Raw genomic sequence first — 27,806 nt, 5'->3', positions numbered from 1 at the left:
GCTCGCCCACCCACACATTCAACAAGCATTGAGCATTCAGTGGCTCCCCAGTGCCTCCAGAGAAGATTATTACTAGACTGTCTCCTACCCGCTTTATATTACCTAGGGACATTCTAAACTCCAAGCTCTACCCCCCAGCCCTTTTTACTTTTATTTTGAAACAGAGCATCACTAGGTTGCCGAGAGTCTCACTAAGTTGCTAAGGCTGGTCTCAAACCTGCGATCCTCCTGTCTCAGCCTTCCAAGTACTGGGATTACTGGCACACGCCCCCACACCCAGCTAGACTACCACTTTTATACACACCTACTGATACGTAGTATGATAAAACTAAAATGGTTTGAATTCTTTGAAAAAGTCATTTCAAATTAACTTGAGGGTACCTGTTTGACCATACTAAAGCAGGTGCAGCAAAACAGCATTGTAGTTTTGTGTTATTTTCCTGGTACGTCTGTGCATATTTGTTGGTGACTAAAAAAACTTATATTACAATGCATCCCACTTTTCTTACAATAAAGAATATTGAACCCAGGGGCATTCTACCTCCGAGCTCCACCCCCAGCCCTATTTTTTATTCCTTATTTTGAAACAGGGTCTCACTGAGTTGCGGAGGGCCTCACTAAGTAGCCGAGGCTGTCCAGAACTGCCGTCCTCCTGTCTCAGCCTCCCGAATGCTGGGATGACGAGCGTGCGCCATCACCCCCGGCTGATGCGTCCCACTTTTGTGGCTTTGCTAGGCCTTAACGTAATCCAGAGATTGGCCATTTGCACCTTTAGGGTCATTGCCTGTGCTTAGGAGTTTTTTTTATTTTTGTGTGTGCTACTGGGGATGGAACTCAGGGGCATTCTACCTCTGAGCTACATCCCCAGCCATGTATGTTTATTTTTATTTTTTATTTTGAAACAAGGTCTCACTAAGTGGCTGAGGCTGGCTGGCCTCAAACCTGTAATCCTCTTGTCTCTGCCTCCCAAGTACCGGGACTACAGGCACGCACCACCAAGCATATCCTCCTGTCCTGAGAGAAGAGATCAAAGGTTTAAAAATGAAAAAAAAAATAATAAAACAGGCTGTGGGTATAGCTCAGCGGTAGAATGCCCCTGAGTTCAATCTCCAGTACCACAGAGTAGTTTTTAAAGAAAGCTTACAAGCACAGGCGTGTCCCTATACTACCACCACCAAGGAAATGGCTGCAGTTTTAATGATACCTCATCACCCAGACGCTCATTTGCTGGGGATGCTCCGCTTTCACTCGTTCATTCTTTCACTCTCCCGGGAAGCGTTTATTATGCACCTACTGCATGTCAGGCACTAGGCCAGGTGCTCTTTTCAGTGGTCCTGGGGTGGGGGGACATAGGCGGCAACCCAGAAGGAAACACACCAGGCGTCGTGTGCATGTACTAGCACGTCGCTTTGCACCTCGCTGTATCCTACAACGCACCAGTAAAAGTATTTACCAAGAGGAAGCAGAATGCTGTAGGAGGAGCCTGGGGGCTGTGCGGGAAGGGTGAGGGCGGGGCCTTCTGGGGCCAGAGCACCTGGGCACTGTGGGAGGATCGCAGCGGCTAGCTGGGCAGCACATGGCAGGTTCTCAGGTGGAGAGAGCCAGGTGAGCTCGAGAGGCCAGAACCTATGATGGGGAGCACGGTGGCGTGCGCAGGCCCCCTGGGCCACGAGAAGGCAGAGGCTTTCGTCTGCTTACCGTGGAGAGACACTGAAGGCTTGCACGCAGTTGTGGCCTGCTCTGACTTTCATCCTTCCGACCGGCTCTGGCTGCCTGTTCTGGATGGACTGGTGTGGGGACAGAGGCCGTGGGCATCACTGTTAGCAGATGACCATGGCGGCGGCGATGGTAGAGAGGTGGTGGGAGGTGAGGTGTCTCTGGGGTGGCATCCTTGTTCTGCAAGGCCTGATGTGCCTTAGGGATTTATTTTTTTCATACTGGAGATTGAACCCCGCCCATTCTACCTCTTGAGCTACACCCGCCTTTTCTGAAATAGGGCCTCATTAGGTTGCCGAGGCTGGCCTTGAATCTGCGATCCTCTCTCGTCTCAGCCTCCCAAGTGCTAGGATTATAGGCATGCTCCCCCAGGCCCAGCTACAGCACAGGATTTTAAGACCATGCTGTCGTTGACCTTCTGAATGGGTGGCTGGCCCAGCCTGTGCCCTGGACACTCTGCCCACTGCAGCCAGCCACCCCTGCCCACCAGACAGTCAGAGCGTCCCCCTTGCACGGCCCCCACCCACAGCTCCCCGCTGACTCTGGTCTCTGCTCACCCTCCTGCCTGGTTCCTCCTCCGTCCTGCTCTCGGTGGATGATTTATGGATTTTTCCCTCTCGTTTCCTGGTCTCCAGGAGCAGTGGTTGGGAGGGGAGGGCGCTGCGAAAACAATTCTGGTCCCTTCCCTGCCTCCTCCTATTGCCCCTTTAAAGGAAGCTGCAGGATTAGCCGGGGTTTTAAGAAGAATCGTGCCTTTTCACTGCGTTCAGGCTCTGTTTTCAATTCTTTTCAAAGCTCCAGGACACCAAGGCGGGGGGAGAAAACCCACACACAGACAGACACACTCACCCAGAAACAGCTGCAAACAGCCTGGAATTGATTTCTTTTTCCCTTGCCTTCCCTCATTCACCAACGAGCTAGAGGCACTGGAGGTGACACAAGGACTCTGAAACAGACCTTGTCGTCGTCTGCAGGGTGGTAAGAGTAATGCAAATCCTGTCATCCCAGTACCGGGGAGGCTGAGGCAGGAGGATCGCTGGTTCCAGGCCAGCCTCGGCAACTTTGCAAGACCCTGTTTCAGAGTAAAAGATAAAATAGGTCTGAGGGCAGAGCTCAGAGGCAGAATGCCCTTGAGTTCAGCCTCAGTACAAACAAACACATTCAGAAAGAGTAAAGCAAATGCCCGAGCGGCGCCTTCTCCCACCCAGACCCCATTCCAAGACCTTAACCGCTTCAGCCCTCATGCAACCCCAAGAGGCAGACCCCTGATGATCCCTATTTCACAGATGAACAGACAAAGACTCACGGAGCACAAGCCTCCAGGCCTTGGGGGGCAGCGGCAGAGTCCGCTGGGGTCCCCTGGCTCCCGGTTGTAGGCGCAGGAGGAGCACTCCAGGTGAGGACCCAGCCCCGAGGGGCTGCAGGAGGCTCCTCCTATCCCCTGCACCAGAGGGCAGGTTGGACCGCCAGCAGGGACAGCCATCAGGAGCCCCACACAGACAATTTACTCTTCAGGAGCACCCTATAAAGTGTCTAATGGGTTCAATGAGGCATAAAGCAAGAGTAAAGGGGGCAGGGGAATAAAAGGGAGAGATGTGTGAAAGAGCAGAGAACGGGCCCGGGAAAGGAACTGGGCAGTGCTGTCCCTCGGCCCTCAAGTGGCCTTTGTTGGTGCCCGAGGCGAGCCGGAGAGCGGCCTCGGTGGCGGGGCTCTTGCAGCGGCCAGGCCGATGTCTGCATTCAGAGAGGAAACTAGAGCGTTCATGAGATGCATGCAGAGCACCCGGCAGCCAGCTGGGGAGAGCCCCAGCTCCGGGGCCCCCACAACCCAAGGACGCCCGAAGCAGCCGCCGTGGAGGGGCCTTTGTGCAGCGCAGGGAGTGATTCTCACACCGCGGTGCTCGCAGAGAGTGCTAGATGGTGACATTAAGTCAAAAGACTTCAGCATCTTGATTCAGCCCTTTCTCTGGCCTTGAATGACGGGGCTTCACCTTTAGCAGGAACCCTGGCAGCAAGGAAACTTGGAAAAGAGGAAGGCTTTGCGACTCAGTAATACCGTCTTTATTAAAGCACAAAGGCCCCCCAAAGTCCGAGCAATTGCTCGGGGGGGGGGGCTGTTCTGCAGGGCTGGCCAGCTCTAGAGAAAGCCCTGGTAGATGTGGGCACTGTTAACCCTTCCTGAGCACCTCTGGGGCACCTGTCACTGGGCAAAGCCCGGTCCTGTGGTCTCCCTGGGATACGGAAGCCACCCTCCCACATGGTAGACACAGAATAACCAGAGGCCCTCAGCGTAAGGCAGAGTGCCTCCTCCTGGGAGAACGATGTCAAATGAGTGAGGAATTTATTTTGCACTTAGAAGACGAGCACCGTGCGAGGCACCACAAAGACACAGGTGGCAGTCAGACGGGGGCAGCAGGCGACGGGCTCCTGGGTCCTCCCAGCCTCCTGCCGGCCCTGCGCTTCGGCCCAGGCCGCGCTGTGCTTTGCTGGCTGCTGCTGTTCACATTGCTTTGCCTCTCTGGGCCTGTGTCCCTTTCTGCCACCGTTAGCAGGACAAGAGCACCGGTGGCAGGGGGATGGCCCCGGTGGGGAAGGTGGAGTCGGGCACACAGGAAGGCACACTGCAGGCCCCAGGGTCCGCACGTCTAGGAGCTCTGGGCAGGGCTGACGTATGGGCTGGCTCTGACAGATGTGGCCGAAGCAGCAGAGGCCCTCAGTGCCATTTAAGGTGGCCTAGAGTGCCGTGTGCGCCAGGGCAGACAGTGGCCTGGGTGGCGTGGCGCAGCTGGCATGTGGCAGAAGCACCCACCTGCTGTCACCAACAGACGCCTGGCCCGTGCAGGTGACACTGATGGGAGCTGCTAGCTCCCTCTAGCACAGGCTGCATTCTCCCCTCCCCACCCCCACCTCCTCATCCCCGCCACCACCTGGACCAGTCAGCGTGCCTGCAGAGAAGAGAGTGGCGGGGGCCAGGCATGCATATCATGATATTTTAGTCGGGGGAGAGCCACGTATACAATAGCAGTCCTATACGATCAGCAACGAGGCTGAAAACTTCTTATGCCCTACTGATGTCGTAGCTATCGTGTTTTTCTGTTTGCTTGCTTGATTCTTGGTACTGGGGATTAAACCCGGGGGCATTCTACCTCCAGGCTATACCTCTGGCACTTTTTAATTTGAAAGAGAGTCTTGCCAAGTTGCTGAGGCTGGTCTTGAACCTGCAGTCCTCCTGTCTTGGCCTCCCACGTATTGGGATGACAGGTGTGCAGATAACGAAACAAGTTCAGTCCTCTTGCTTTTCTGATGAGGTTCTGGTTTGCCTGAGGACACGCAGCTGAAATTAACTACATAACATTCCTCCCGTGGACACTTGTACATGCACTATGAAGTCAGAGCCGGTCACCCACGCTGCAGACACAGAAGACTGAGGCTCTGAAGGCTTGAGTCACAGGCCACGGTCAGTTTCTAGTGGCAGAATAGTGGTCATGGGGCTGGGCACGAGGGCACCCACCTTATGGATGGGATACAGGCTGTGCGCCAGGACGCATTGGACTGACGGCGGTGACAGTTCTATAGCCTGGCCCAGCAGCCACGTCATTCATCTCTACAACAGTGTCTAAGGAAACTGGAAGAAAAGCCTGTCTGGGGAAGCGGAGTCGGGAGTAGAGCAGGTGGTCGGCGATGTGTGTGAGTCCAGGTGTGCCGCCTCAAACGCAGACCCTCCTGGAGACACCCAGGAGCAAGCGGAGGGTGATCACAGGGCAAGGGGGAGTGAGGAGGTGGAGTCAGAAAGACCCCCCCTCTCCCTGAGCTAAGGAGCACCACTTACGGGCCACCCACAGTATGCCCCATGCTGGACTTGACATCTGCTCCTGGTGTTTCATTCACCTGTCACAGGAGACTGCCCGGCAAGTGCTGGAGAAGGCACTTTATAAATGAAGGCGTTTCGGCAAAATGTGAACAAATACGTAACATCATTACTAATCTAATCAGAGAAACACGAGTCAAAGCTACGCCGCGATCCCATCTCACGCCAGGCGCAATGACACTTACCAAGAATATGAACAGTAATACGTGCTGGCGAGGATCTGGAGAAACAGGAACTGCAGACACTGCTGGTGGGAGTGTAAATTAGTACATCCGCTCTGGAGACCAGTGTGAGGCTTCTTAAAAGGCAGGAATGAAAGCAGCATATGAGCCAGCTACACCAGTCCTCAGTCACTTTCCAAAACAAAGTCAGAATGCTATAGCAGTACCTGCATAGCCGTGTTTATAGCAGCACAGATCACAGGACCAACCTCAGTGGCCATCAGCAAACAAACAGATAAAGAAAATGGGGTACATGTCCATAGCTGAGTTTTACTCGGCCCATAAAGAATGAAATTATGTCATTGGTAGGAAAATGGCTGTAACTGGAGACTATCAGACTAGGTGAGATCAGCCAGACTCGGAAAATCACAGGGCATGTGTTTTGTCTCCTATGTAGACGCGAGAGAGAAAACAGGAAACAAAAGGGGCCTCGTAGCCGGGCGTGGTGGGGCACGCTTGTAACCCCAGCATTAGGGAGGCTGAGACAGGAGGATCGCAGGTTCACAGCCAGCCTCAGCTACTTAGTGAGGTCCTTTGCAACTCAGGGAGACCCTGTTTCAAAATAAAGAATTAAAAAAATAAGGCTGGGGGTGTAGCTCAGAGGTAGAATGCCCCTGGGGTCTATCCCCAGTACCACAAAAAGAAAGAAAGGGAAAGAGAGAAAGAAGAAAAGAAGGGAGGGAGGGAGGAAGGAAGGAAGGAGAGACCAGTAGAAGGGGTTGGTAGGAGGGAAAGAGGAGATTCAGAGGAGAAAACAGACCAAATTATGCTCTATGCATATATGAAATTATCACCATGAATCCCATGATTATGTGTCATTATAATGCACCAATTAAATTTTAAATATAAATGAGGGCAGGAAGGCACAGAGAGGTAAGTTGTCAGCTCTGAGTCACAGAGTTGGTGAAGAAGGCAGGATTTGAACTCTGATCTGCCAGGGTGGTTCCCAAATCAGTGCATCTATGATGCTGGCTCCTCTGCTTGTCTTGGCCACCATTCACTCCTGTGGTACCAGGCAGAAGAGATCAGGGGCTGAGTGCTGCGCCTCTGCACCCCGGCAGGTGTGCCGGCTGGATCTCCGTTCCGCCTCCAGAGTGCCCTTTCTATCTCTAGTTATTTCATCTGGGCACAGAAGAGCTCATTGTATGGCTAAGGTGAAGAGATAGGGTATAAATACTCACACTGTGCTGCGGCGCAGGATGTTAGGGTGGCTGGTATTTTATTTTGCTGCTCCTAATTTTGATAAACGCATTCTCTAATTCCAAAGCAGCCTCAATTGAGTGGGCAGGGAAGATTGGATATACTCCCCTTGAAGAGAACTCACCTGAGCCCTGAGTAAATCTTCACTGTCAAAGACACAGTCAGCACAAGGAAAGAGTTTGGGTCAGGAAGTTCCTGTGGCCCTGAGGGGCCTGGAAAAGCCTCTTGGGAGTGGTGAGACTTGAGAGCAGGCAGGAGGAGGGGTCGAAGCTGGGCATTGCACTGGAGGAGAAGTAAAGACAGTAGACCCTGGGGGAGTGGAGATGGGGAAGCCATAGGCTGGGCCAGATTTCAGCAGGGGGACCACAAGTACCAAACGAAGGCCCCGTCAGCAGTGGGGAGCCATTGAAGGTTCTTGAACAGGGATGTATTTTAGGAAAGTCGCCGTGCATCGACCGGCCTCACACCAAGATGTGTGCTGTGACAACAGCTGTGTCCTTCCTCTTTGACAACCCCCAATGTGTGATGAGCTAGAGCCCCTAGTGAGAACATGGGAGCCAGCGGTAACACACTCTGCAGAAGCCAGACAGGGTCTTTATCCTGAATCGTAATTATGTTGTGCCACAATTATGACTGGCCCAGTATATTGATGATAATAGTAGCAACACCCAGGAAGAAAGTGCTGAGTGTATGCCAGGCCTCGTCCTGGAGGCTTTCCAACCCCTTAGCTTCTTAAGCCACTCACAGACCCAACACTCTTTGTATGTAAGAGTTTTATAATATATCTTGACCACCCTGAAATGCAATTCACAAACAATCTGCCTGCATGAAGCAGTTCAAGAAAAGCAACATAACACCCTAGCTACATTATAGGAAAAGCCCAAAGACAGAAACTTGTAAATAAAGCAGCATGCTCCTCAGTATTTAAATGCTCAGGCACAGGAGAAAGTGGAACGAACTAGACAAGTGCTGGCACCTTGGAAGGAATGCTTGTGGCTGTCAGGACAGGCGAGCATGCTCCATTGAATTCTGTCCACACTCTTCCTCTGACCACACACGTTACAACCCCATAACTGCCAGAGCTACAAACACAGACTGATACAAGACTATTGTGGTACACGCTCACATTCCATGGGTGGGATTCATATTGGGGACATGATTTTCTGAAATGACGATTGCTGCTTGGTAATTACTGAAGAAAGAGTGCTCAGCCTCACCATGATTTACACGGTGATTGCATTTCTGGGAAATTCAGTGTCAACTAAAATGAAGTTAAAAAAATACTTTGAAATGCAAGGCCCCAAGTTCAACCCATAAAACACATTTTAAGCCCCCCCCCACACAAATCAAATAAAAAACAAAAAACAAAACTCTGAGGTTTCATATAAAACAGAATCTGATTATAGGTTTAATAATTATAAACAAGCAGGGCATGGTGGCACATGCCTCTAATCCCACTACTTGGGAGGCTGAAACAGGAGGATTGCAGGTTCAAAGCCAGCCTCAGCAACTTAGTGAGACCCTGTTTCCAAATAAAAATAAAATAGGGCTTGAGGTGTAGCTTAGAGGTGGAATGCCCCTGGGTTCAATCCCCAGTACCAAAACAATAACAAAAATAAAAACTACTACTACTACTACTACTACTACTACTACTACATTATTTATTATTATTATTATTATTATTATTATTATTATTATTATTATTATTATTATTAGCCACTCTTCTCACACACATAGGAAATGGAAATCTCAAGAAGCTGGGCGGGGTTTCTGTTGGGTGAGGACCGTCCCAGGTGCTACAGGATTCCCGGCATTTCTAGTCCTTGGTCATTAATACAGAGCCTGAAATGCCCCCACATGTCTCTGGGTTGCCCCTTACCACAACCCTTTGAAGCCAGTATCTTCATTTTCTAAGCCCACTGGGGCTTAGAGAGGGGCCGAACCAGCTCAAGGTCACAGGGCTGGACTGGGAACCAGCCTATTTTTCTGCCTCAACATAGCTTTACTGCTTGTGGAGCCACATGCCTTCAAATGAATCCGGCCTGCAATGATTAAGCACGTGCTGGGTTCCAGGCACCCTGATAAGTCCCAAAGACACTGAAGTAAATTATACTTGGTCCCTGTATTGCATGTGGGATGGTCCAGGGTGGAGGAAGGGAGACAGAGAAAATAGGACAGAGGAATAGAACAGAGCAGCACGGGCACTGCTCAAGGGGGAGGGGAGCCTGGACTGGTTGGCCAGGAAGGGGAGTAGGAGCCTAGTGAGAAGTTGGGAGCAGTGGAGAGTCACCATTTCAGTCAGAACTCTGACCACAGCTTAAAGGAAAGGAGGCCCATCTGCCCACAGTTCTGAGTCCTCAGTCCACGATAGCCAGCCACAAGTCTGCGGAGCGCAGGGATGACCTCGGGATGCGCCACAGAAACTGGAAGTTACAGCCACTTGCTCCTCCCTGGAAACACGCCTCGGGCCACATCCCAGGCCCCTTGCCAGAAGCCCAGCTCAGCCTCCAACATGGCTGCTCATCTACACCTGAGGTGAGGAGGGTGGTCCAGGTTGAAACCGTAACAGTTGCCAAGAAGTTTTAAGCCCAGGGATGACATGCCAGGCTGTCTTCCTATGAAGGCCACCATGGAGCCATCGTGGAGGTGCACACCTGTCCTCCCAGCTCTGGGACAAGAGGAGTCAGGGTTTGAGGACAGCCTCAGCAACTCGGCCAGATGTCCAGCAACCTAGTGAGACCATGTTTCCAAACAGAAAATAATAAAAGGGTATGTAGGGGTGTAGCTCAGAGGTAGAATGTCTTTGGATTCAACACACACACACACACACACACACACACACACACACACACACACACTCTCACTCTCTCTCAGGCATGGGTCATTCAGTCGGAGACAGTGACAGCTTTGAGATGGATAGATGAGGGTAGGATTGGGAAACACACAAACATGGGAGTCAGCCCTCCCCAAGTCTGAACACAGAGGTGAAGGGGGCGCGAAGTCGGTGTTCAGTGGTGCTGTTGGGACAGAGAGACACCTGGTAGGAGGAGAGTGTGGCTGCAGTTGAGGGATTCATCTTCTTGGGATACCTCAGGCTTGGGACTCCTGTAAGAGTCCCTGCAGAGATGTGACTGGCCCACGAAGTGTTGACACTTGTACCTGCATTGGGACGTTCATACCTGGGACCCATGTATGCTTCAAGGATCCCATGAGTGTCTTGGAATTGTACAGAAGCTCTGGGACCATATCAATATCTACATATTTTTAGGGTAAGGGCTCATAGAAATCATCTGATTTTCATAAGAACCTGTGTCCCCCTCCCCCCAAAAATGAGAAATGTCTGATACAAAATGTTTCATCTGGTCTAAGTTACAGTATTATTTTATGTAGCAAAAGTTACATAAATCTTCCAATTAGGAAGGGCATTTGCCAGAAACAAACACACCTCTAGCTGACTGGCCTCCTGTGACAATGAAGAAGTCAGGAAGGGCACTTACTGCCTTGAAGCTGCGTCTTCAGCTCCTGCAAAGGAATGGGAGGCTCTCCAGGCCTCGCTGCGCTGCTTGGGGCGTTATTGCCAGTCTGTCTGCATGCACTGCAGGAGCAGAACGTGACATTGCTTCATCTACATGTGACCCATGGAGTACCTGGCTGCATCTTCTCAAGAAAATAGGGAGTCGTCCTCATCTCTCTATAATGATTTAAATTTGCTTTACAGTCTCAAATTTCATTCACCTACCTCTGTGCCTTCCTCCAGAAGCATGGCACAATCTTTTTAAGACCTAAATACTGAACAGCAATTGGTTTAAATTAATTTAAAATATTTTAGCCCAAAGAGCCGTAGCAGAACTATAGTGATAATAATAGGAACAGCTACGACCTTGGAGCCTCGTGCTCTAGCAGCAGAAACTGCATCATAGCTGCCACCTGGACAATTTCCTGATTTCAAAGATAATAAGGTAGCCGGGCGTGGTGGCGCACGCTTGTAATCCCCGCGCTTGGGAGGCAGAGACAGGAGGATCGCGCAGGTTCGAAGCCAGCCGTGCGCGCTGGCTTAGGAGACCCTGTTTCCAAATAAAAATGTAAAAATAGGTCTGGGAGTGTAGCCCGGAGGTAGAAAGGCTTCCAGGAACCCCAGTACCACCACCCCCCAAAAAAGATAATAAGGTAAACAATTGAACAATTGCTATGGTGTGGATGTGCTTTTCCTCTGAGGAGTTATGTATTGGAAGCTGGGTCCCTAGAGTGGTGGTGTTGGGAGATGATGTGGAACCTTTAAGAGGCAGAGCCTGCCGGGAGGTGTTTAGTGAGTGGGGGGAGTTTCCCTAGGTAACTCTCAGCCCACCCTCTGAATTCTTTTCTGGCTTCCTGTTCTGCGGTGTCACCTCTCACTCATGCTCCTACACACACTTGCAACTTAGCAAAACCCTCAGCAACTTAGTGAGACCCTGTTTCAAAATAGAAAAATGAAAAAGGACTCGGGGTATCGCTTGAAAGTAGAATACCCCTGGGTTCAATCCCCAGTACAAAAAAAAAGAGCTACTAATGCCATCTTGGGACCCCACCCTCATGACCCCATCTAATCCTAATTACTTCCAAGGGCCAAAACTTCCAATAGCTTGGGGATCAAGCTTAAAACACGTGAACTTTTGGGAGACACATTGCAACCATAGCAGACTGAAGCTAGGCTTCTAGGGAACAGCTTAGAAATGTGCAGACAGCAAGCTGCCCTTACAAAAGTTGACGGGGCTTGTTCTAGTGCCTGACACGCTATCTGTTGCTGAGTGGATATCAATCAAAGTTAGCTGATGGATTGGCTGATTGGTTAATTAAAAGGATGCATGAACAAACAGATCCTTGAGAGACTTTAAAAATGGAGAAAGGAAGCGGACAATAAAGTCTAATGAAGCACAGCTTTGAAGCTGCCAGATAGAGTAAGGGCAAGCACTAAGAAGCCGTCAGGCTGGACTGTCAAGGGGCCGCTGGTGTCCTCAGCGTTGGCAGCTGAGAAGAGAGGTAGGAAAAGAAGATAAATGGCCATCGACTGAGGCAAGAAGAGGAGCAGAGCATAGAAACAAGAAACACAGCAGTCTGGAAGGAGTGTGTTGCAACTGGTGTAGGCATCCTGCAAGGAATTTGTATTGCTGACACTCCTGAGGAAGGGCCGGGAAGAGCCCCACGTCCTTGCCTACAGGATGGATGAGTAGTCGGCCTTGGAGAAGAGGGGATGCTTGCAGGAACCAGGCAGCACCTTGCTCTTTCTGACTACAGACGTGGTCCTTGAATACTACCTCACTCCACATCTTCATCACCAGAAAGATGCTTAATAGAGTAAGGAGACCTGTGGTGGGAGTTGTCCTCCAGCAGCATCCCATACTGGGGAATGTACACCAGGGAACGTGTGCTTTAATGGTTCCCTCGGTTGCCATGGTGACACCAGCCTTCTAGTCCAAAGAGATGGATGGGGTTTAAATCATTACCAGCCAAGGTACTGAATGTGTTTTCCAGGTGGTAAATAATAGCTCCTAGTAAGATGCAAGCCTGGCTGGGCATGGCAGGGGCTATTTATGTTGCTCGGGCCCGTTTTGGGATTTGTTTTTATTTTTTGTTGTTGTTGTTATCTTTCTGGTGAAGCTCTGTAAAAATCAATAGCATTGACTCCCTAGCTAATCTTAATTCACCATGAAATAGGCTTAAACATGAGCCTCCCCCAACCGGTGACTTCTAGATACCCTGTAGACAGGGATTTAAAATCGGACTCCACCATCTTAATGACTGTGGTTGCTATTTAAGCATCTTGTCACCCCTGGCTTGCAGGGTTTATTTCCTACCTTGGAGGTGACTTTTCCCAGGCTGTCTGCTCCATGTTTTAAGGAATTTGCCTACACGGTATGCTTTAGATCAGGACTCTGGAGTTAGAAACATACTATATCCCCATCATAGCCCAGCTCCAAGAGTGGCTCTCTTGACTGTCCCTTGAAAAGGGCCGTGTATTAAAGGCTTAGTCACCAGCCTATGGAATCATTGGGAAGCTATGGAAACTTTAGATGGCCCCAGAGAAAAGAATTAGCCAAAAGTCATAGAAAGCACCTGAGGCTGGATCCAAGCTTCAGTCTCCTTAGGCTGAGACCAGCCCCTGCGTCTGTACGCTGAGGTCACGCGGTGTGCTGCAGGCTACACGAGGGGTGTTTCCTTCTGCTTGGATGGCTCTGGCACAGTCCTGGAGACATGGTGATTGGAGTGATCTTGAAGGTCAGCATGATTTGGGTGGACAGGGAAGAAGGAAGAATCTTCCAGGTCAAGGGAGGGCAGAAGCGAAGGTCTGAAGGCAGGATGGGCAGGGTTTGCTCAGGAGACACCAGAAGACACGGCATGACATGATCCTGCTTGAGTCACAGGGGACTCGAGCTCCCTGGGGGTCCCTGGAGCTGCTGAGCCTGGCCTCGGGGGTCAAATGGATCTGAGTGTGACTCCTGCCTCTTGGTGGCTGTGCAGTCATGGGCCAATTTTAGCTTCTGAGTGCCTCAAGTTTCCACCCCTGTGCAATGGGCATGATAATTGTTTATATTAGCAGGACACAGTGGTGCACTTCTGGAACCCCAGCACCTGGGAGGCTGAGATGGGAGGATTGCAGTTCAGGGCCAGCCTCAGCAACTTAGTGAGACTGTTTCAAAATGAAAAAAAAAAAAATAAAACAGGGCTGGTGATGTAGCTCAGAGGTAGACTCCCCCTGGGTTCTATCCCAGTGATCAACTGTCTGTCTGTCTGTCTCTCTCTCTTTCCCCCTCTCTTCCTCCTTCATCATCCTCCTCCTCCTCCTTTTCCTTCTTCTTTTCTCTCTCTCTCTTTCTCTCTCACAAACACACTAAACAAACAAACAAATAAATAAATAGATAGATAGACAAGGTGAATGCCTAAGGTTACGGGCAGCCAGAAGAGAAGGCAGGAGTTGAAAGCAACTAGAGAAGAGAGCATGTGTGGTAGAGTAGACTTCTGAGCTCCTCCAGCTCTGTAACCTAGGACACGCCACCTCCCTGATCTTTGATGCTTTCTTCTGTAAAGTGGAGACAGAACCCATTCACGTGATGTGAAGATCAGCCAGAGACACTGTATGAAACACTTCTGGCGCCCAGTAGGTGTTGAGTTAAGGACAAGTGTCTTCTGGGGCTTGGGGTAGCACAGGAAGTTCAGCCTAAGTTGGTGGCAGGACCCTGGAGAGCTCCAAGGGGCTTTGGGGAAGGGGTTGCAGTCGATAACAGACTGTTCTAGAAAATTTCATGACAGCTGTCAAGGACTTCAAAAAATATCCACCCATCTTTCCCACAAATACAAAAGGAATCTTTTCTCCTGGTGACCCACAGGATGATATTAGTAATACACGAGTGCTGATTAAAGAAGGTGCAGTCACATGGGGAGATGGTTCCCCCTTTGAGTGTCTCTTAAGGTGAAAGGTGCAGTGTGGTGCTGGGTTGTATTTATGTCTCTCTCTCGCTTACTGCTCCGTTTGAATAGTGATGGAACACAGCTCAGACACAGAGAGAGTCTTTGGCTGGAATTTAATCGCATTTTATTTTGGCTGCCTTTATTTTTGTAGTTACCTTCTATTTGCGTTCAGACACGATAGTTTTCTGTGGATGAAGGCAATTCACAGTTTTCTCATCACGTCTGTTTGTTAAGATAAGAAAGCATGCTGATTTGCAGAAAATATTAAGTAAATAACACTGAAATATTGCGCATATATGGGGAAAAAAGTTGTAAGAGTGATTGAAGATGGGTCTAGTGATACATGCCTGTAATGTCAGTACTGGGGAGGCTGAGATGGAAGGATTGCAGATTTGAGACCAGCCTCAGCAATTTAGTGAGGCCTTGTTTCAAAATGAATAAAAAATAGAGCTGGGGGTATAGCTCCAAGATGGAATGCCCCAGTGAATGAGTGAGTAAGAGAGAGAGAGGGAGGGAGGGAGGGAGGGAGGGAGGGAGGGAGGGAGGGAGGGGGGTTGGGTTAGTCTACCACTATCTCTTGCAAACAGTAAAATGCCAGGCCAGAGAGGTTGTAGAACTTTCTCAAGCTGCCCAGCATGTTGGATTTGCTGACCCTGTGGTCCCAGGTTCTTGCCCCCACCCCACTCTGCTTTCCGAATGCCTTTTGAATAACACTCATGTTTCCAATTGACCCCATTATCCTGAAAAACTTAGGGAGTGGCGGCCCTTCTGCAACTTCTATGGCCTTCCCAGAGATCAGACAATCTCCCTGTTCTGAAATAAATAGTCAAGTCCTAGAAATAGGGGGAAAAACACCCCACAATTCCAGCTTTGGATTGCAAATGAGCAATTAGAGTCAATTAAGACAGGATACAGTATAATTACCACCAATTGTGCTAACCTTTATATTCAGAACAACTTGACCTGCTGAAAGGGAATTAAACAATAGCAAATGCCCTTTCTTAACCAAGGGGAGTGTTGGGGAGCCAGGCCGAATTCCATGGGCCTGACAGGCCTGACAGGTCAGACCCTCCTCCCCCAGGCCCACCCACCTCTCTGTCTGAGCCCCTGCTGCTGTGGCAGGAACAGCCAGGCTTGCTCGACAGGACCTTGTTAGGACCTTATTGTACTCATCCCCAAACACTGCATAATGCAGCATGATAATGCCCGGGTCCAGACAAACCCTGGGTCCTCGGACATCCTCAAAGGGACCTTGAACATTGGCAAGAAGCACCTGGCAATGGAGCTTTCCTGGCCCTAGACCTGACCTGACCTGTCCTTCAAAACCAAATTTGTTGTGATGTCCTCACTTATGTACACACCTCTTAAAATGTGGTTCATTTTCCTAAATCCCGAGTTTTATGGATCTAGCATTTCTTACAGTCTCAGCACAAAGCAATATTCTTTTTAGTGTGTGTGTGTGTGTGTGGTACTGGGGATGGAACCCAAGGGCCTTCTACCTCCAGGCTACACTCCCAGACCTATTTTATATTTTATTTGGAAACAAGGTCTCACTAAGTTGCTGAGAGCCTGAGTAGCAGAGGCTGGCTTCGAACTCTACAATCCTCCTGTCTCAACCTCCCAAGTGCGGGGATTACAAACGTGCGCCACCACGCCCAGCTGCAGAGCAGTATTTTTTTTTTCCTTTGGTGGTACTGGGGTTCTTGGAAACCCTTCTACCTCTGGGCTACACTCCCAGATCCATTTTTATACTTTTTTCTTTTGGAAACAGGGTCTCGTAAGCCAGCGGGGCTGGCTTCGAACCTGCGGGGATTACAAGCGTGTGCCACCATGCCCAGCCAAAGCAGTATTCTTAAAGACCTGCATTCTAACCTCAGAGTTCCAGGTCTCAACCCATTATTTGACTTTATTTATTTATTTATTTAGTTAGTTATTTATTTATTATTTTGGTCATCCTGCCAACAGCCATGGGTTGAGCACCGCTGCAGCATGGAGAACACAGACAAAAATCCTTTATACTTTCAAGCTGGGCATCATGGTGCACTCCTGTAATCCCAGCACTTGGGAGGCAGGATGGTTTACAGGGCAAGAGGGTGGCTCCTGTAGTAAGAGAGAAATTTCAGATGGAACACTGTGGGCTGCTGTTTCCAGACTGTGTGTCGGGGGAGACTCCACAGTGGAGGGAGGGCACCTGACCCTGAGGACATGCAGAGGAATGACGTCTTGGGTGGTCAGGGAGCTGGATGACCCTGCGGGCTAGGCAGAGGGAGGCTGAGGAGAGGCCAGGGATCCTGGAGAGGCCTGGCATGTGCCCCAGCAGCGAGGAACCTGGTGTTTGGGGGAAGGGTGGAGACTCGCCAAGCTACACAGCGAGTCTGGGCAGAGCTGGAATTTGACCCCAGTGTTATGGGACGCAAAGCCCAACCTTTCCAGCATTCCCCTGCACCTCAAATTTGGGGCCAGAGGAGCAGGGAGAAGGTGGCCTGGATTGAAGCCTGGGGTGTATTGTGGACAGCGTGGGCAGTCACGGGGACAAAGAAGTAAGATACAGGAGGGCCCCGTGCCTCCTGGGATAGGAGTTCAGAATATAGTTGGAGACCAAAGTGGCAGAGCTGGGTCACCAGTTGCTGGGGGAGCCTCTGAGGAAAGAGAACAGGCCAACTCCAGCCTAAGCACCAGGGTGGCCCCGAGAGGCCCCTCCAGGTCCCAGGAGACAGCATCCTGTGGCCATCTGCACATCCTAAGCTGTCTTTGTGTTATTCCTGCCTGACTCTGCCTCTCCTGTTTCTGTTTCTCCTTGGATTCCCAGATCCAGCTCGCTTTTATAAGATCCGTTCTCAGGGAGCCTGGGAGCACCATTCCTACCTGTCTCTGTCACCTCCTTTCTTATTGACCCCTCTTGTGTGGAGCCCTGACTCCAGGAGTCTCATACCTGTGTGCGCATGTCCAGCAAGTCTAACCATCCTGCGGATCTGCAGGAGACCCTGGAATTTATATGAAACATGGACTTGGTCAACACTGGCAGATGAAAGGACTGTGGGGGCTGCCTGGAGTACGGTGTGGAAAATCTCTGCGGCTAGGTCCATGCTTTGCTGAAAAGAACTGCTGTGATTGATTAGTGATGTCTGGCAGGAGCACAGGCAGCATGCATGGCAGCATGCATGCCATTTCTGGGTAATCTCTTGATGGCAAGATCTGTATGGGGTTTTGACAGTCTATAAGCTATCCTCGGGAAAAATTAAAGATGGTTTCCAAATGTCTAGTCTGGCCAAGGATAAAAACAAACTAGAAGGGGCTTTTAGGAGAGCCGGGACCAGTGACAGATGTGGGCTGTCCTCTGCATTGCGTTTGCAACTTTCATAGTACTTTTTTCTTGTGTGCATTACATAAAGGTGCCCCTAAAGCACCTTTTGTGCCTTAAGTCTCTCAAACCTCAGCATGCAAATGAATTTTCCTAGGATATCAGAGGCCAGCCAGTGATTTCATTTTGTCAGCCAAACCCATCTGTGCTATAGTCTTGGGCAATTCATTTCAATATTGTATTTCCTTTATGGTTTTATAAAAGGAACGTAAATGTGAAGATGTGGATGCTAGTGGAGGGAACGTGGTTTTCCTAAATGCAGTGTAGAAGCAGAGCAAAACAATGGAATTGCTTCAAATTGACACCCGCCATTTAATAAGCCATGCCATCGTAGTGACTGAGGAGTGATGCGCTGTGTATGTTGCCTGGACGCAGGGCGGTCCATTTGGCAGGTCATAAGTGACCCTCTTGGGGACACCCCAGGGGCCCAGTCCACTCAGTGCAGACTGGATGGACATGATTAGCAGCTTCTGTCACACCAAAGTGGTCTCACAGGTAAAAGACAAGGCTCTACGATTTTGAGATGTTCTTAGGTTTTTACAGGAAGTGTTTTCTTCTTTGAGTTGTTAAGAAATCTGAGCTTGAGAAATACTGTGACTCTAGAGCAGATCAGCTCCTGGACACAGTGGGCCATTACTAATCTTCTATCGTGTGGTAGAGACAGGGGCAAATTATTAAACAAAAGCCACAGATCACTGGCCTCAACCTGATATTTTATAGACTCAGGCTGGTCAGTGGGGGAGGGGCTCGTTTAAAAACAAAAGAGTCAAGAATTGAAAGAAACGCTGGGAACCATCAATCCTCATTGATTACTGACCTCTTATTTTTTATTTTTACTTTTATTTATTTATTTATTTACTTCGTGGTACTAGGGATTGAATCCAGGGGCATTCTAAAGCTGAGCTATACCCACAGCCCTACTTTATTTTTATTTTCAAACAGGGTCTTGTTAGGTTGCTGAGGCTGGCCTCAAACCTGAAATCTTCTTGTCTCAGCTTCCCAGGTACTGGGATACCAGGCAAGTGCCACCACACCTGGCCTAATTTTCATTATTAATATCAGTTGCTGGTCTCTGACATATTTGACTTGTGTGCACCTTTTACACATTACAAAGGGCACTGTATATGCCATTATGACAGATGCCATCAGATATTACATGAGCTTGAACTGAGTGTGCGACATGTCAGTTGAACCAATGTTTGGTCTGGAAACAGGGATGCAGGAATTGGCAGCTGGGGACAGCCCCATCACTGTAGATTATAGAAGCGTAGATATCAAATAATCCAGCTCTGTCACCATACCCTGTTGGTTCTAACTTCTTACCTTGAGTTACCTGGGTTTAAGCCCCTGCTCTGCTTTTTCATGTATGAACCAAACGGCTTGACTTCTCTGAGTCTCATCCCTGAAGTGGGATGGGGAACATGCCATTTGTATAGCCTGTTCCTTCTAGATAGGAAGCTCAGGGAGGGTTTAAGTGTCTCCCACTGCCTCAATTCTTATATCAGATCTGCCAGTTAAAAGGGTATCTTGTGTTCATGGGGTCCAGTCACCTGCCTCCAATCTGACCAAGCCGAAATATCTTCATGCAAAAGCTAGGTCTTTGCCGCCCTGGTTTTCTTTCTCCTCTCTCTTGGTCTTTCCTCCCTCTCCACCCTCTATCCTATCTTATCCTACCTGTGATTCTAAAACCTTGATTTTTATTAAAAGTGGGGGTTTTTTCCTCCAAAATGTGAGTCTTGGCCCATTGGTGACTTATGAAATGGATTTAAAGGCTCATGACCGGTTTTTTTTTTTTTTTAAGATGAAAAAGAGTATGGTCGACATTATTAGTATGCATTGCACGTGGGAGTGACTAGGGAAGCTTCCTTCTCAGCCTACATGTCTGTGTTGTGATATATATTTTTTTCTATGAGTCATGGTGTGAATGTTTGACAAACAGTGCTGTCAAGCCTAGAGTTGGCCCTCAGCAGATGCTCCCTAAAAAATCCAGGTACCCTGCAGGTACCCTGGAGAGAGCCAGGCAGGAGAATAGGTTCCAGCAGGGTCCCTTCATATTGCTGCACCAAGGAGCCCCTTCCCTGTTTCTTCTCTGCAGGGCCCGCCATGCTTACTCCTTCTTTTTCCTTTTAACTTTGTTATTGGAGTAAGAACCTTTGCATGAGGGCTACCCTCTTACCAATTCCAGGAGAGAGAGAGAGAGAGAGAGAGAGAGAGAGAGAGAGAGAGAGAGAGGGAGGGGGGAAGAGAATATGTGTATGTGTGTGTGTGTGTGTGTGTAATACTTAGAGAGAGAGAGAATATGTGTGTGTGTGTGTGTGTGTGTGTGTGTGTGTGTGTGTGTGTGTGTGTGTGTGTGTAATGCTTAGAGTCAACCCCAGGGACTCACCTATGCTAGGCAAGTGCTCTCCCCTGAGCTGCTCCCTTTAAGAAGTTTCTAAGTGTGCACTACATTGTCATTGACTAAGTACAACGTCAAACTGCAGCCAGAGCATGTTCCTCTTTCTTGATGGGAACTTTATTAATTAGTAACCTTGTTTTTCTCTCCCCCACAACCACTGTTCCATAACCACTTTGATTCTATGACTCTGATTATTTTAGGCACCTTACAAAAATAAAATTATGCAGTGCATTTGGCTCTTTATATTCACAGGTTTCAGCATCCATGGGTTCAAAAAAACTTGGATAGAAAACATTGTAAGATGCCCTAAAAACAAACAAACAAACATACAGGTCTGGGTTAGGTGTGGTGGTGCACACCTGTAATCTCAGTACTTGGGAGGCTGAGACAGGAGGATCACAGGTTTGAGACCAGCCTCAGTAATTTAGCAATACCCTCGGCAGTTTGGCGAGATCCTGTTTCAAAATAAAAAAAATAAAAAGAGCTGGGGGTATAGTGTGGAGGTAGAATGCCCTTGAGTTCAATCCCAGTCCTCCCCAAATTGAATCAGTACTGAACAGGTAGAGTTCTCCTTTGTCATTATTCCCTAAATAATATGGTAAACTGACTATTTCTACAACACTTACTTTGTATTACATATTATAAGTAATCTAGACATGGCTTAAAGTATACGGGAGGATATACGTAGGTTCTATGCAAATACTGTGCCAGCTTATAGAAGAGACTTGAGCATCCACAGATGTTGGTGTGCACAGTGCTCCGGGAATTCACCCACAGAAGCTGGAGGATTACTGAATGTGTCCTTCTGTGACTGGGTTACACAGATAGAGAAAATGCAGTATATATGCACACGGTGACAGTGTGCAACACGCAGCCACATGGATGGAGCTGAGGATGTCGGGAAGCCACTGGCACGCCTTGACTCTCTCTTCTCTCTGGGCAGGTCGTGTACGTCACTGCGACCTTTCCCTATGTTATGCTTCTGGTCCTCCTGATCCGAGGGGTGACCTTGCCGGGGGCCTCCGAAGGCATCAAGTTCTACCTGTACCCAGACCTATCCCGGCTCTCCGACCCGCAGGTAAGGGCTGCTTGCTCAGCACTGTGCGACCCACGTGGACGGGAGGCCCCCTGCCCACCCTGCCCTCCGCCCCCCAGCCCGCTTCACCAGTTGGAAGCCTGTGGACATCTTCTCAGGATAACGGTTTTGAAGGCACCAACAAAATACTTACTTAGGAAACCCAATATATTGAGATACAAACTGGCAAAGAATTTTTCAAAGGCCAGTGCGTGACATGGTAAACGTAGGTGCTTCTTTTCTCCGTACTTTAAACAGCAAGTTCCAGGGGCAAGTATGATAACTCCAGGTTGAGGATCCTTTATCCAAAAGGCTGAGTACCAGAAGTGTTTCAGAGTTTGGATATTTTTTCAGATTTTGGAATATTTGCATATGCATGATAGGATCTGTTGGGGAGGGGACCCAAGTCTAAACCCAAAATTTATTTGTCAGGTGTACACCTTGTACACATAGTCTCAAGGTCATTTTACACAATATTTTAATAGTTCTATGCAGGAAACAAAATTGTACGTAGTGAGATTTTCCACCTGTAGAGACATATTAGCACCCAAAAAGTTTTAGATTCTGGACTTGGGGTTAGAGTTGCTTAGTCCATAATTTCAGTGCAGCACTGAGCATCAGTGGCGTTTTGAAACAGCAATGTCCTAGTGCAAAAACATCTGGGATGTCTATATTGCTAAGGGTGCTGTGGTTCATTGCCTGCACTTCCATTCATAATTGGAGCAAATAGTACATTTCAGCTGGGAGTTAGCTAAAATCACAAGCGTTTTTCCTCCTCAAGATCACAGACAATCTCAGGTAAGGCATTGGCTGTTGTAAATAGTGAGTGGTAAGTGTTTAGGCCTAAGGGTCTGTACGTGGGTATGCAGTGGCGTGCCTGGGATTAAGTATATTAAACAAGAGATAGAAACAGAGCATCTTACCACCAAGCCCAGTGCTTCTCAACCCCTACCACATGTCAGACACTTCTGGCAGCTCTTAAAAGCCCCAGAGCTCACCCCAGACCATTAAAATAAACTCTCCAGGAAGGGGGCCCAGGTATCAGTAGCTTTTAAAAGCCCCTAGGCAATTTTAGTGTGCAAAATAATTTATGCAAGGAAAATAAAGTGGAGTTGGGCATGGTAGCACACACCTGTAACCCCAGTACCTTGGAGGCTGAGACAGGAAGATTGGAGGTTTGAGGCCAGCCTCAGCAATTTAGTGAGGGCCTCAAAAACCTAGTGAGACCCTGTTTCAAAATAAAGTAGTACTGGGGGTATCTCTCAGAGGTAGATTGCCCCTGGGTTCAACTCCTAGTATGAAAGAAAAAGAAAGAAAGGAAGGAAGGAAGAAGGGAGGGAGAGAGAGAGAAAATAGAGTAGGTAAGGAGGTACCTGTTTTTCTTTTTTGTGGGGGAGTAGTTGAACCCAGTGACATTCTACCTCTGAGCTATATCCCCAGCCATATTTTATTTTATTCTTTATTTTGAAACAGGGTCACACTGAGTTGCAGAGGGGCTCAATAAGTAGCTGAGGCTGGCCGTGAACCCCGATCCTCCTGTCTCAGCCTCCCAAGTACTAGGATTACAAACACGCACCACCACGTCTAGCTCGTTTTTTTTTTTTTCTCTTAAAAGAAAACCTAGATAGATCAATGGAATCTGCATATACTCTTCAATTAGAATGTAGAGAGTGCGAGAACCGTCTAGCCGCTGGCTTCTGGCTGCCTCCTTGAGGGAGCTTGGGTGGTGCCTGTGGCGTGCGGGTCACCTGCTGCAGTCGGCATGGACCTTGGTTATGGTGAATGAGGTGGACAGTGGGGTGGGAGCGTGCTCATTTTTGTCTCAGTTTGCCATGCCTTGCAGCTCAGGGCACCCCTCGGCCCCTGAATTGCATCCTGAACTGCAGGCAGAATCCCCAGGAAGAAGGAAATGAGCTCCTGACTGCTGGCCCTCGCCCACTCCAGCCTCTGTTAGCAGAGGCTCAGTAGCAACTGTGGAAAACACATCCCCCGGGCCACTGGTGTGGGTATTTTTGTTAAGGCTACACTTTCTGCCTGATCCAGGATAGATTTCTCTTCCTCTCCCCTCCCCCTCCCCTCTCTCCCCCTCCTCCTCCTTCCCCTCCTCCTCTGTCTGTCTGTCTGTCTGCCTCTCTCTCTCTCTCTCTCTCTCTCTCTCTCTCTCTCTCTCTCTCTCTTCCTTTTGTAGGTAGTAGGTAGTGAGGTTTGAACCCAGGGCATTCTACCTTTGAGCTACACCCTAGCTCTCTTTTATTTTTAATTTTATTTATTTATTTATTTATTTATTTATTTATTTATTTATTTTGCAGTGCTGGGGATGGAACCTAGAGGCATTCTACCTTCGAGCTATACGCCCACCCCTATTTGTGTGTGGGGGGGGTACTGGGGGTGGAACCCAGGGGCTTTCTACCTCTGGACTATACTCCCAGACCTCTTTTTATATTTTATTTGGAAACAGGGACTCACTAAGTTGCTGAGAGCCTCACTAAGTAGCTGAGGCTGGCTTCTAACCTGTGCGATCCTCCTGTCTCAGCCTCCCAAGCATGGGGATTACAAGCGTGTACCACCATGCCCGGCTTTATTCTTTATTTTGAAACAGGGTCTCACTGAGTTGCAAAGGGCCTCACTAAGTAGCTGAGGCTGTGTGCAAACCGTGATCCTTCTGTCCCAGCCTCCCAAATACTGGGATTACAAGCGTGCGCCACCATGCCCAGCAATTTTTTTATTTTTTGAAACAGGTTTTCCTAAGTCACTGAGAGCTTCACTAAATTGCTGAGGCTGTCCTCAAACCTTTGATTCTCCTGTCTCATCCCCCCAAGTACTGGGATTACAAGCACATACTACCATGTCGGCTCATAGAGAACATCTTAAAAGCCTTATTCTCAGATACCTGACAAGAGCCAGCCCCAAGAGTCAGCCCTGATACATTGATATTTTCCTGTATACCTGAAAAACCTCCAGTATTTACTGTTAGACTCTTTCTAGAAAACGATTGTTGACCTCTATCCTAGAGTACCTCAGAGGCATGTGAGCAGGGCCGGTGGCCTCTGACCCCTGCATGACCCCACTCTGTCCCTGTCCTTTTTCCTCTGATGCCACCAGCCAGGTCAAGGCTGCCACTGTCTCCATTCAGAAACTAGTGTCGCCACCTCTTCATTCTCCCAGAAATGACTCTGATCTCCCTGCCTCGCGGCTTCAATCCCTGACGAGCTTTTCTGTGATCTGCAGAGTAAGAGCCAACAGTGGAGCCACACAGCCTTCCAGGAGCCGAGCTGTGCTGTGCCCCACACACACTCCCTTTCCATTCCTCCAGATAGTGGCCTCCTTCCCTCCTCCTCCTCCTCCTCCTCCTCCTCCTCCTCCTCCTTCTTCTTCTTCTTTTTTTTTTTTTTTTTTTTTTTTTTTTTTGTGTGTGTGTGTGTGTGTGGTACTGGGGATGGAACCCAGGGGCATTCTGCCTCCAAACTACACCCCAACCCTATTTTTTTATTCTTTATTTTGAAACAGGGTCTCACTGAGTTGCAGAGGGCCTCACTATGTGCCGAGGCTGTCCAGGAACCATCAGCTTCCTGTCTCAGCCTCCCAAGTACTGGAATTACAGGCATGAGGCCTCCTTTCTGGGCCTCAAACTTATGGAGCCTTTCTGCCTCGGGTGGTTTGCATGTGCTTTTCCTCTATTGGAAACACTCCTTTTTCTCCAGATCCCTCTTTTCCACTATGCCTTATATTCATTAATCCTTTAGGATTTAGGGTGTTTTGCTTTGTTTTGTTTTTGGTACTGAGGGGTTGAACCCAGGGTCATTCTTTCTCTGAGTGGCATGCCAGGCCCTATTTTATTTTTTATTTAGAAACAAGGTCTCCCTAAGTTGTTAAGGATTAAAACTAAATTGCTGAGGCTGGCCTCAAACCTGCGATCCTCCTGTCTCAGTTCCCCAAGTACTAAGATTACAGGTCTGTACCACCATGCCTGTCTAGGATTAAGATCAACATAGCTTCAGCACACCACCCCAGTACCCCTATACTTGTTTCCAACATACCTATGTTTGCAGTGGAATTGTTATGTAATTATGTGTGTGTGTACACAGGCATGCATTTTAGATGTGGCCTTTATTTGTTCAATGTCCGTTTATTCAGCAGATGGATGCTGAGTGCCGACACTGTCAGAGATAAGCACAGGTACTGAGGACATGGCAGTCCCCAGAACAGAGGCCTCTGCCCCATGGAGCTTGTGCCACAGTTAGGGAAGAAGTCAATCAACAAACTTCACAAGAGCAAAACCTAAATCCCACTAGGCAGTTGCAAGAGCCAGGCAGGCAACAAGAGATAGCAGCGTGGCGGGAGCGCGGGAGGGAGAGAGCAGCAGCGCTGTCCACAGCCCTGCTGGGGCGGGCCTGCAGGAAGGAAGGAGGGGCCAGCAGGGCCTGGGTCACTGCTCCCGGGTGCCGCCGTGACAGCACACTACTGCCGTGCCTCTGCTCTTCAGAAAGAGGGCGCTTTGAGGTAGTGGAATCTAGAGTCTCTCTGCTGGCATGGCTCAGCTCAGTGACCTTTGGTCTATGTCTTTCCCTCTTTGGGCTCAGGGTTCTCACCCGACCATCATGAGTAGGATACCCATCGCATGGGGTGGCCTAAGACAAGCGCGCACCCCAGGACCAGAGCGCTTGTGGGCTTGGTTTTCGGGGCCTGGCCTGTAGCGGGGCTCCAGGAACACCAGCGGTGGTCCTCCTTTTGGCCTGCACCTTACTAGTTCTGGGCAGGACAAGTCCAGGCCCCACAGCTCGGGGAGGGGGGGGCTCTGAACTCAGAACCAAGTGCCTCTATTGTGGGTCCAGTAAATTAAGTTTCTCGTCAAGAACTTGAGGCGGCACGGCAGCTCGGCCCCTTTGTCCCCGGGCAATTTGCATTCCGTGGTCTGTTATAACTTTCTAAACATCTATTTGTCTTCACTGTCGGCCCTGTGTTCTCTCTGAAGTGTGAAGTGCTTCCATTCCATTTTTCCCCCTCAAATTTTTACTTTTCTGTCTTTTCAGTCTTTGGGGAGCCAAGGGGATCTTGCAAGAAATCACATTGTCCCTGCCCCAGATTCCTACCACCCTCGCTTCTCGTTGTGTTTCAAGTGTGTGTTTTCAGGGCAAGAACAGAAAGGCCTGTCACGGGTCCAAATCGGGGGGTCTGCTTTCCCAGGGCACTGGCACACCAGCTCCCGAGGCCGCTGCCTCTGTGGAGGGAGCGGAGCCCGAGGCTAAGGTGACTGAACCCCACGGCCGGGGTTGAGCTCAGAACAGCCAGTCTCCCCACCCTCCAGGGGACAAGTCAGCAAAAACAAGACACTGGCTCAGAACACTGCCTGCTGGGCCTCCTAGACAGGATGGTGGAACTACTGCCCCCTGGTGGCGGTGTGCTCTGAGTCCCAGCAAGTACCCCAAGAACTGGCCCCTGGCCGCTGGACTTTCACACCAAAGTGTCCTATATTGACATTAACTTAGAGATATGAGATACGTTTGGAAAAGATTTCAAACCTCACTGATGCAGGGCTACTCCCTGGGACTGGAAATCGGCGAAGGGTCCCTTTGTATCTATTCCATTTGGGCTCAGGATCACTGTCCCACCAGCTCTGCTTGGTGTGTGCTCGGTACCAAGGCCCTGGGGCTATTGAACCAATCATGTAGCACGTGTCTTCAAGGAAACACCAGTCTCTTGGGAGGAACCCAGTGAAGTTGTCCTGGAGGTAGGCTCCTTCCGGTTTTCAGGCAAATTCCTTGGGAATTAAAGATGCAGCTAGGTGGGTTGATGCACGCCAGTCATCCCAGTACTTGAGAGGCTGAGACAAAAGGATTGTGGATATGCGGGCAGCCTCAGCAACTTAACAAGGCCTTCAACAACTTAGTGAGACCCGGTTTCAGAATAAAAAATTAAAAGGGCTGGGGTGTCGCTTAGAAGTATAATACCCCTGGGTTTAACCCCCAGTACCATATTTTTAGAAAAAGATGCATTATTCATCTAATCCCATGCACACCCAAAGGCAACAACTATTTCCTCCTTTCTTGACTCCTTGAAATTCCGTACAAGTATGCCGCCTGCCTGTGGGATCGGAATTCCTATACACCTCGTTGGGATTCTGTGCGTTCCTGAGATTCAGTGAAACTAAGTACTTCCACCCACGAGTTCGCTCAAGGTGAAGCTTTGTATTTTTTAATTCTCAGCTATTTCAGTGGCACCTTGTAATCAGCAGTCTTGGTGGTTGAAGAACTGCTTGGGTACCCATGCAAGGTGACGTTGGAGTATGGGGCACAGCTCAATGGCAGAGCGTGTGCTTGACGTACGTAAGACCCTTGGTTCAGTCCTCAACCCTTTTTATCTTTTTTAATTTTGAAACAGGGTCTCACTAGGTTGCTGAATGTCTCACTAAATTGCTGAGGCTGGCCACGAACCTATGATCCTCCTGTCTCAGGCTCCCAGGCACTGGGGTTATAGGCCTGTGCCACCATACCTGGCTCTAGAAATATTATTAATGGTCACAATTG

The 27,806-nt window shown here is 49.2% G+C and overlaps 1 protein-coding gene across 1 annotated transcript in view; it reads left to right on the top strand.

Annotated features, from left to right (window-relative positions):
• The window catches only part of SLC6A11 (solute carrier family 6 member 11), a gene marked incomplete at both ends in the record, with an annotated part of 99,397 nt that overhangs the window by 34,366 nt on the left and 37,225 nt on the right, over positions 1-27,806 (top strand). Inside the window, one exon of the mRNA XM_080718118.1 lies at positions 21,151-21,285. Coding sequence (XP_080574244.1) covers positions 21,151-21,285 — 135 coding nt within the window. The remainder of the gene's footprint in view (positions 1-21,150; positions 21,286-27,806) is intronic.

This window comes from Muscardinus avellanarius, assembly GCF_963383645.1.
Source record: "Muscardinus avellanarius genome assembly, chromosome: 22".
Taxonomy (NCBI): domain Eukaryota; kingdom Metazoa; phylum Chordata; class Mammalia; order Rodentia; family Gliridae; genus Muscardinus; species Muscardinus avellanarius.
The sequence above is the reverse complement of the archived record's forward strand: the minus strand, read 5'-3'. Positions and strand labels throughout refer to the sequence as shown.